At 45.0% G+C, this 10,714-nt stretch overlaps 1 protein-coding gene across 1 annotated transcript in view; it reads left to right on the forward strand.

Annotated features, from left to right (window-relative positions):
• SLC1A2 (solute carrier family 1 member 2) overlaps positions 1–10,714 on the forward strand; it is a 92,568-nt gene that overhangs the window by 70,632 nt on the left and 11,222 nt on the right. The window contains exons 6-10 of the mRNA XM_018557467.1: positions 1,059–1,185; positions 3,904–4,137; positions 7,348–7,542; positions 7,983–8,117; positions 10,362–10,590. Coding sequence (XP_018412969.1) covers positions 1,059–1,185; positions 3,904–4,137; positions 7,348–7,542; positions 7,983–8,117; positions 10,362–10,590 — 920 coding nt within the window. The remainder of the gene's footprint in view (positions 1–1,058; positions 1,186–3,903; positions 4,138–7,347; positions 7,543–7,982; positions 8,118–10,361; positions 10,591–10,714) is intronic.

Genomic DNA, 10,714 nt, shown 5'->3' on the forward strand with positions numbered 1-10,714 from the left:
CCTGTCACGGCAGAGAGCCGTGACAGGATCGAGAGGTGAGGGAACCCGGTATGTGTTCCCTCACCTCCCGATCTACTGAGCCGACCTGTGACAGTCTCATTGTCACAGGTCGGCTTAGAACTGTGAGGTGAGTGGAAATCATCTCATAGTTCTCCTTTAAGTTGTAGTCATTTATATAATTCACACAGGGCTCCATTTAGACATCATGCTGCTCTAGGCACACCTGAGTAATGATACCGTTTGGCATAAGCTAATTTCCTTGCATGTAAAAAAATAAATTCAAGGATGTATTCATGGATAGAGCTGCAATAATGTGTGTCTTCTGTGTCTGCCTGGAGTTCAGCTTTAAGCCCCCCTAGGATTTAGGTTAAGTATGAAGTGTTCAGATGTGTGTTGGGGGGGGGTTACATTTTAGGCATGCTTTACTCCACAGGATACTTTCTTAGTAAATTACTGGGCAGCTGCAGTATTCACAGTAGCCCTGAGTGACAGGAGCCTCTCAGAAATAATGACCATCACCAGCTGGGAAGAATTAGACATGGTGCTGGGGCCTAAAGGACATGGTTTACTGTGGGACACCTTAAGAGACATCTTCTTGCATCAGATTCCTTTGCAGGTATCGGCATTTAGTCACATGACATCTCAAGGGTGCAAAAAAAGTTGAGGTTGGAAGACTTCCCTCTCCCAGATTCTGTGATCGCAGGTCTAAATGAGGAGGAGCGGAGGTAGCTATATAATGACCATCTACCATATTGTGCATGTGCCAATGACTGGGGGTTCCTCTCTGAGTAATGTCTGAATGGTAAAATATGTTCACTCAGGGCCACCAACCGAACAGATGTTTTTAGTATTTGCCCAAGGGGCAGATGCTTCCCTACCACACATCATAGTCCTCCCTGATCACCAGGCTCCTGACACAAAATAAATCTTTAATTGAATTGATATTTTTTTATGCTATCAGTTTCTCCCAGGAGATTTAAATCAGGGTTTCCAGAAAGAGGAAACTGCCATATTTTATTGCAGACCAATGACTGACCCAAAGTGTTATCTGCCTGCAGGTGTGATTGGTTTCTTCATAGCGTTTGGCATTGCAATGGGAAAGATGGGGGAACAGGCACGGCTGATGGTTGATTTCTTCAACATCCTCAATGAGATTGTCATGAAACTTGTGACTATGATAATGTGGTAAGTTGATGCATGAGTCTTTCTTCAGCTCTGAAATTAAAGCAAAATACATTATGGTTAGCATAGTAAAGCATACATCAGGGGCATAGGGACAATGGTTGGAGGAGTGCTGTGAGCCAGTTCCAGTCCCCAGACCTCCTCAAAGTAAAATCCCAACAAGGGGTTAAAGCAAACTTGTTGCTGAATGAACATAGTGCAGGTTCACTTTTTAAAAATACTTTGCGAGCCTAGTGAAATACCCATACCAACCAATGGCCCACTTTTTTCATAACTGGCTTAGCCTGTACATCTTCTACAAAAACCACTTACCAGCCAAACTCCTGTGACACATTGCTCCTTCTGCCAAATAAAGTGGGTGGGCAAATGGGACAACATGTTCCTATGGCCACATGCTCCTGCCTGCCTTCCAATTATGCTCAGCAAGTTATCCACATGACCTCATGTTATACTTGGCCCCTGACAGCCATTAAGGTAAGACCCCTTCACATTTCACCCCATCTAATCTCTTTCTTAACACCTTCAGGCCTGATCCTTCACATCTCATTAATGAAGCCCCTCTGCCCTGGCTTTGTGTCATTGAATGCCTTTTTTTTCTTTCACTTCCCATAAATCAATCTCATTGTATGCTCAGCTTCATTCTTCCTCAGGTTCAGATTCACACGTTGCCAAAATCTTGTAGTTGAATGCAATGCAATTGGCAACACACTTCTCTGTTGGACTTAGTTGCAGGTTGAACAATTACCATCCTGCCTGAGGTTAAAAGCCACCTCAAGGGACAACATTTCCTCACCGTTTATCACAGGTCCTTTGTCAATTCTTGTGAAAGCAGCAGACTCAGTATCCGAGAGACAATGAGGTCTCCTGGGAAATCCTGGACTGGATACAGGTGGACAGGCTCCATGTTCTCAGAGGAAATGAGCTCGGGAACTGTCACAGCTATTGATCTCTCCTTAAGAAAAGAACCATTTGCAGAACAGTTTAGAGAGAACAATGCGTTCCCAGTTTCACAAATTGCTACATTCTGCCTTCCCACATCTGGTTCCTCATTATAAATTGTTTTGGCGTTCAGACTTTGTGGATTTCATCAGGTAACAAAGATCTTTAGGGTTGGCCTGATTTGTAGATGCTAAAAACAAACTTGCCAAAATAATTTTAAAAGGTCATAATCTGATATTTCAGCTTTTGGTAGATGTTGGTATGTTGAAACTACAAGCATTTCCTGGTCTCTGTCATGAATATCCTGGGACTCCCAGCTCCATCCCAGGATATTCATAGCTCCACTTATCTACTTTGGTCATTGGTCTTTCTCCCTTTTTTGGGTGTCTTCAGCTTTTGAAGCCCTGGGACGGCTGTTTTAATTAGGCCACGTTATATACTACAGCTTTTAAAGGAACCCTAAAATGGAAGAAATCTACTGTATATGGGTTTCGATCTCTTTCTGTAAAGCCTGGAAGATATTACTCTCTACTGGTTTTAGTACTTTCAGTCCATGAACAAATATCATGAGTCCTGTCTTCACTTATTACATACTTATTCTGGTCTGGGACTAAAAAATGTGCACTGCCAAAAATTCAGCATGACCCAAATTTTCATTTTCATTAGACTGCCCAATGTTTTCCACCGCAGTGTGCCTCAAGGTGCCTGAATGCATGAAAACAAGTGCATTGCGGCACAGTGTGTGGTAGCAAAAACAAGACCTAATTCATTAAAATTTAATTGCCATTTCAATGTACAGTTGTTATGATATACTAAGGGCTTGCTTATACCAGCACATTGTGGTAATGTGTGATAAATGCACCATGCACGTGTGGGTGCCATTCATTTTGCATAGCACCCCTACACACTGCAGTGCACCATAATGCAAGATGTGCATTGTTGTACACTGCAAAAAAAAATGCAGCATGCACTAACTTTTTGCAAGTTGAGATGCAATATAGCTCATTCATTTACAATGGGCTGCCTAATGCTACACACCCAAAAGCATAAACATGTGTGCTTTGTTGCGCAGTGTGTCATAGTGTGAACCAATCTAAGACTGTTGTCAGGGCTATTCACAAAAGGGTGAAGAGTTTGGAGAAGGCCGGAGAAGTGAACAATCTAGGATAACATAGGTGACCTGGAAAATTAGCTGAATTGGAGAACTTTTCCAAATCAACTATTTTGGCCTAGACCAGTGATGGCGAACCTTGGCACTCCAGCTGTTTTGGAACTACAAGTCCCATGAGGCATTGCAAGGCTCTGACAGCCACAGACATAACTCTCAGAGGCAGATGCATCTTGGGATTTGTAGTTTTGGCACAGCTGGAGTGCCAAGGTTCGCCACCATTGACCTAGACTGTTCACTTCTCCGGTCTTCTCCAAACTCTTCACCCTTTTGTGAATAACCCTGTGTAAGATGTATCTTCCTTGTAACCTGGTAGCTATGGTTGTATCTCATTCGCACGCCAAACTGATGTACCCCTTTTAATTGGGTGCTGGAGCAACTGGAGGAAGGCGCCACAGTGTACAAATAGATATGTTGTCCGCACACCGATTCGAATCTCGTCTGTATTGACGGGTTTGCAGCATAAGATTGCAACGTTTGAAACCATGCACGGTTCCTTTGTCAGCCAAAGTGTCAAGCTTTGCCTGACAAAGGAACCCTGTGAGCTCTGAAACATGGAGGTGGCTGTCAGTGCTATTTTTTGCTTTAATGAGCCCAATGTGTTTTGCCTCTAGGTACTCTCCTCTCGGTATCGCCTGTCTAATCTGTGGGAAAATCGTCGCCATAAAAGACTTGGAACAGGTCGCCAGGCAGCTGGGAATGTACATGGTTACAGTCATCATTGGTCTGATCATCCATGGAGCCATCTTCTTGCCGGCACTGTACTTCGCCATCACCAGGAAAAGCCCGTTCTCCTTCCTGGCTGGTATATTCCAGGCTTGGATCACCGCCCTCGGTACAGCTTCCAGGTACGATCTTTCTATCTTTGTGACATCATGTTTGTTAGGCAAGACATTCTAGCAGCATCTATATAGATACTAATTTTCTAAATGTAAAAATGTTTTGCACTGTATATTGATGAATGTTAATACCTCTATAAAGTTTAAATAGCTTACAGAACACCTGTATTCAATTAAAGTGCGGGATTTAGTGCGTAAAGTAAGCGCTACAAAACGCTCAAGACAAGGAATCCCATGAATTTCTATGGCCCCTGTTTACACCTGAGCGTTTCGTTTGCAAGCAGAAAAAGTCTGTCGCTGGAACAAGTACATAAGCTACTTTTTGTCAGATTACAGAACTTTTTGGTCACATAGACTTCAAGTGGAAACTTGTGCGACAAAACATGCGACAAAATGCTCAAGTGTGACCAGGGACCATGGAAATTCATAGGATTTGTTGTCTTGAGTGTTTTGCCGCGCTTAGCTTTGAAGGACAAAACGCCTAGGTGTGAACGGAGCCTATAGAGTAGAGATGGGTTAAAAACCTCAATCGGATATTTTTTTCTATCTGGGATCTGCTGGGGAGATTTCCTTACACTTCCTGACCTGGGGATGCAACAGTAGATGAAAGCAAATCTCTCTAAAGTGAACAGAATTCCCATGGAAACATCTGTCCCCACCAAGAGGAAGAAGCAGCACATGACTGATGGATTCGTCAATTTTCTGTCCCTCTGTTAAAAACCCCAATAAACACACGGACTGCGCGACATGGATTTTAACGGCCACAGCAGCCCTTTTATTAAACAGTCAACTTTAACAATAACCAAAGTAATAAACCAAATATACAAAAATAATACTTTAACAAGGGTTGACCTGAGAAGGGGTCTTTGGGTGCCCGCCAGCCCAAAAAAGGCCTCTCATAACACTCCACCCATGTCCCCAGCCGCACCACAACCAGCTCGAGGACACTTACTCCTTCTGGGTTCCCAAGGGGCCAGGCCCCCCCCTCCTACAAATCCGGACACCAACAGGGGGAAGCACCCATACCAGCTGAGGGCCCCCCACTTTTTGTAATGAACTCCGATTTTGTAGACCCCCCAAAGACCCCCTAACCCGACAAGCTGCCGTGACAAAAGAAACCCCCCATAACCACCAAATTCAGGGAGGGAGGGTGGGACAACCTGCTTCCTTCGTCGATTTCCAGAAAGAGGACGTCCCTCAGCCCTCGCAGTCCCTTCCCATGCGGCTCCTCCCGGACACCTGACTCACACGTCCAATCAGGTAAGAGCAGCTATTCCCATTTTATTTTTTTAACCCTTTCTCCCGGGACTATTCCTTCCCCCAGTCATGTAGCCCCTCCGCTTAGTCTCTCCGTGTCTGTCTTATCAATCAGTTCATGTGCTGACAAGAAGCCTGCTGATAGGAAGAGAGAACAAAGTTATAGAAAGATAAGCTCATCAGTCTGCTGCTTCTTCTTTCACTGTCCAGTCACAGGCTGGGGGCAGGTCCAGGACAACCAGGGCTCAGAGGAGGTCAGTTGAATATGCTGCCCAAAAAAATTACTGCTGGGGAAATTTCTAGATTGAAACTGAATATTGCAGCAAAAGCTGGTTTTGTTATTTTATATTTCTACTGTAATTGTATTTTTAAATATAATGCTCGGCTTTATTGGGATATTTTTGTACTAATCCAGCCTTTGCGTGTATAAGACAAAAGAAACAAAGGGAACAAGGCACCTGCTTCCCCTACAGAGAACTCAACATGAGTTAATGGTATCACAAGGTCACCTCTCCCTCCTCACTGCGCGTTGGGAAGTTTGGAAGCTTCTTAGTTTAGCAATAGGAGACAACCCCTAACTGATACTTTACAGCTGGAGGGTACGAAGGCCTCAGCCTACCAGTAGCTGGAAGTTAACTGGTGTTTATTTTATTTGGCAATAACAGCACAAAACATTCCTTCTGCCGCACTGAATATCTCTCGCCTCTGCTGCCTTCCCTTGCTTTAGCAAATTTAATTTCACGGTTGGCGCTCGCAGGTAATCTTTCCAACCGGCTACAAAAAAATGCATTTGTGTGCAGGCTGGTTTCAATTCCGAGAGGTCTGTGAACATTCTTCCTGTGAAGTTTAGAAGAGTTTCCTGTTCAGAGATATCTATTTGTGTGGCTGCAGCCCACACCGGCTTCCTCGCGTGTACATTTCATGTTTTACATGAAGACGGAGATTAAAAAGGCGATAGCGCATCTGCTTTTCATCCACTGGATGGTGGTTAGGCTGTTCCATATATCACTACAACGGATCTGCTAGGTGGCACTTTCCAAGGATGGCCACCATACGCTCAGCTGTTTGATGTGAATGTGTGGAGAGATGATGAGGGGGATCCAAAAGGATACAATGCTCTTTACGGGTTCTTTCAGCCTATTTTAAGTTTTTATTTGTATATTTTTATTGAGCAATAAGGCTGCTAAAATATTGGTCCTACAAAATGGCTTTACACTGCTCTGTTAATTTGGCCAGGTCTCTTTGAGTTCTGGGCCATATTAAAGCTGAACTCTGGCCTTTCCTTCAGTCTTGCACAGTTGTACTGGCTCCTGCCCACTGTGAGCTTCTCACAATGTGCATTAGAAGCTGCAGCAAGTCAGATAGAGCCCGCTTGATTTCCTGGCTGGAGGATGTCCAGCATCATCTAGCTGTTAGGTGCTTAGGTGACTACAGTGGCGTATCTACAACAAATTGCGCCCCTGGTGTCGCAACCAGCTCCTTGCAACCAGTGATGTCACTGGTTGCCGGGAGTTGGGCGGCACACAGGCCAGAGTGCCCCCAGTTGCTAATAGCTGGGCTGGGAGATGTGTAAGGTCCATACACATCTCCCCACCCGGCTCTTAGCAACCTGGGATGCTCTGGCCAGGTTGGGGAGATGTGTATGGCCCTTACACATCTTCCCACCCAGCTTTTAGCAACTGGGGATGCTTTGGCGGAGTGGAGAGAGAAAAAAAGTCAGCTGTCCCCGTGGGTGGGTGAACTTTCTCTGACCCACGGAGCGGCACCCCCGCTTCAAGTGATGCCCAGCTCCTAGTCACCCACTAGGTGACTAAACACACAAGTACCACCGATAACCTTAGGGATCGCATATGCATAGAGTCGGTTTAATATAGCAGCAAAGTACAAGAACCTCTTAAATAATTTTCCCATTGATTTTGTCATTACAAAGTTTTATTACCACCTACTGTTGTCCTACTACAGCGCCGGGACCCTGCCAGTCACTTTCCGCTGTCTCGAGGAGAACCTGGGCATTGACAAAAGAGTGACGCGATTCGTGCTTCCTGTTGGGGCCACAATCAACATGGATGGTACAGCTCTGTATGAGGCGGTGGCGGCCATCTTTATTGCTCAGATGAATGGAATTGTGCTGGATGGTGGACAGATAGTGACAGTGAGGTAAGGAACAAGTTACAGGGAAGAACACACATGCTTTGGTCATAGCTACATAGTTACATAGTATTTGAGGTAGAATAAAGACACAGGTCCATCAAGTTCAACCTTTGTGTGTCTGTATGTGATTGTGCATGTGTATGTGTGTGCACACGAGTCCCTGTGTGGTCTAGTTTTCTGAAAATAAGGAAATTGTTATAGATGTTAAGATTTTAACTCTAGGCTTCACAAAGCTGGCAACCAAACCCATTAAATAGTCAGACCAATAATTTGATTGGTGCCTTTTCTAAAGCTAGAGATAGGTTCTTTCTGGTGTCTTGCCTCTTTTACATCCTCTGACAAGCGCTAGTATAGCCGTAGGTACAGTCCAGGCCTGAAAAATCTACAACTTAAAATCTTGAGGAACTCTGTTTGCTTCACTCTTACTTGCGTTATTTGTTTCCAAGCTTGACAGCGACGTTGGCCAGTGTTGGGGCTGCCAGTATTCCCAGTGCGGGTCTGGTAACCATGCTTCTCATCCTGACGGCTGTAGGATTGCCCACCCAGGACATCAGCCTGCTTGTCGCTGTAGACTGGCTATTGTAAGTATGAAAGTCCTGATCATATAGACATCATCAGAAACTGTTATACGACATGTCAACATACACTGATATTCAGAGGCGTAACTAGTGACCTCAGGGCCCCGATGCAAGAATCCATGAAGGTCTCCATAGTCAATGGGAGGAATAAATACCCCATAGTCAGAGGGAATAATAAACGATCCTGTGTCAATGGAAGTAATACATGCCTCTGTGTCAGTTGAAGTAATATGTGCCCCATAGTCAGTTGGAGGAATAAATCCTCAATAGTCCATGGGAGGAATAAATGCTTTTGTGTCATTGGAAGTAATACACACCCCTGTAAGTGATCAACAAGTGTAATAAATGACCTGTGTCAGTGGGAGTAATAAATGCCCTGTGTCAGTTGGAGTAATAAATGCCCCTGTATTAGTGGGAGGAATAGATGTCCCGGTGTCGGTGGGGGGTAAAAATTAAAAGAGGACTAAATGCTCCGGCTAGGTGGGAATGGTGTCCCATCATTGGGGTCAATGGAATTCTGAAAGTCGGCGCCCCACCCCCACTCCCATCGCCAGCATAGGTATAAGTGGCACTTACCCCTCTGTAGGCACATACAGATGATTCCACCCGATAGTCTCTGCGATAGATTGCTGTTCCAGGTTCCACTACCACTCTGCAGAACAGCTTCCTTTTAAGTTGCAATGAAGAATCCCTCCATGAAGGATTCTTCTTATTGCAGCCAGGTGCCAGATGACCGCAATCAGTGGCCATACCAGGCCCACAAGCCATAATTTGGCTGTAATTGAATCAATAAATATTGTTCTTATATCCTACGAAGACAAGTGAGAGCTTATTTTCCAAGAAAACAAAATAAGTGAAAATAAACCAGACTAGAAATCTTTGATCCACGCCACCTTGCAATTAGGATGATCTTTTATTCCAAGGCACAAACTACTCGATAAATAACAGACACAGCATAGAACCCCAAACCAACGATCATTTCATGTAAAGCCATGTGTCTTATGGATTGTCCCACCCTCGTCACTGTCACTTTTGCTGGACAGCTTGGCCTGCATGTAAATGATTTTTTTTTTTGTAGTGAGCGCTGCCTTCCGTCTGCCCATCACTTTCAACAACTCCATGGGTTCCCAGTGTGCTTTGCATCTCATCCCTGCTGCTTGATGTGATGCAATTTCCATTTCTCAAGACTGCATACCCCATCATGCATTGCTTCCAGCAAGCAATGATGATGTTACATTGTTCAGACATTGAGTTATAGTTCAGAAGGCAGGCTCTGTGAGAGTGGTGACAGCAGGAAGTGCAAATTGTGTCAGTGCAGTGAGGAAGTCCATCCTATGGGCATCTTAAAAAACTTCTAGATGGATCTGGTTATTAGGAGTGGGGTAGAACTTGGAAATGGATGGAACCTCGATGGAAATTCAATATAGAAACACATATTGATTTTTAGTTTTTGACTCTAGATACCCTTTATTTATTCATGAAGTTATTAAAGGAGAACTATGAGGCGAGTGAAAATCACTCAGCCTCATAGTTCTAGCCGACCTGTGACGATGAAACGCTCACATGTCGGCTCAATAGATCGGGAAGTGAGCGAACACATACCGTCGCTCGCTCACTTCTCGATCATGTTCCTGCAGAGAGCTGTGACTGTCACTCACGGCTCCCTACAGGGATTCCCCCCTCCCCTGTCTGATCCTCGGGCGCTGACTGGAGGAACGAACGGGGGAGGGGGCCGGTACAGCTGGCTCTGCCTCTAGACAGGCAGAGCCAGCTGTCACTCACGCAGCTGGGTGGATCCAGACAGTAATGTCGGGATCCATCCCGGCTGCGGCGTCTCAGTATATACTGAGCTTTAGGTGATGGGAGGACGATAGTTTGTGTCCTCCTGTTACCCTTAGGAGAACTATGGGGAAAAGCCCTGACCCAATAGTTCTCCTTTAAAGATATAAGCTTTTTAATACTCCACTTCTGCTTAAACAAAACTTGTAAATCTACTGAAAGGTCAACTTTAAGTCATATCTATTAGAGCAGGGATAGGTAACCTCAGTCCTCCCGCTGTTGTGAAACTACAAGTCCCATGAGGCTTTGCAAGCCTCTGACAGCCACAGGTATGACTTCCAGTGGCTAAAGCATGAAGGGATTTGTAGTTTCACCAAAGCTGGAGGGACGAACTTTGGCTACCCCTGCATTAGACCACCTTCAACCTCTTCTCTCCCTAATGTCTCTTTCTTGTCCACTGTCCCTCAGAGACCGAATGAGGACTTCTGTCAATGTCGTCGGCGACTCTTTCGGCGCCGGCATAGTTTACCATCTATCCAAGAAAGAGCTGGATGAACTGGATAAGCAGCACGCACAGCATGAAATCGAAATGACCAAGACTCAGTCCATTTACGACGACATGAAAAACCACAGAGAGAACAATTCCAACCAATGCATTTACGCAGCGCACAATTCCGTGGTAGTCGACGACTGCAAGGTACCCTTCACCTTTATGGATATCGAGACCTGTATATAGACTGCATGCTCCTCCTTTGCACCTGCATGTACTGTGTATTCCATTGTATGGTTGTAGTGTTTACAGTTACAACCGGCCAGGTCAC

Source organism: Nanorana parkeri, unplaced genomic scaffold (genome assembly GCF_000935625.1).
Source record: "Nanorana parkeri isolate BGI_ZX_2015 unplaced genomic scaffold, ASM93562v1 scaffold285, whole genome shotgun sequence".
NCBI lineage: Eukaryota > Metazoa > Chordata > Amphibia > Anura > Dicroglossidae > Nanorana > Nanorana parkeri.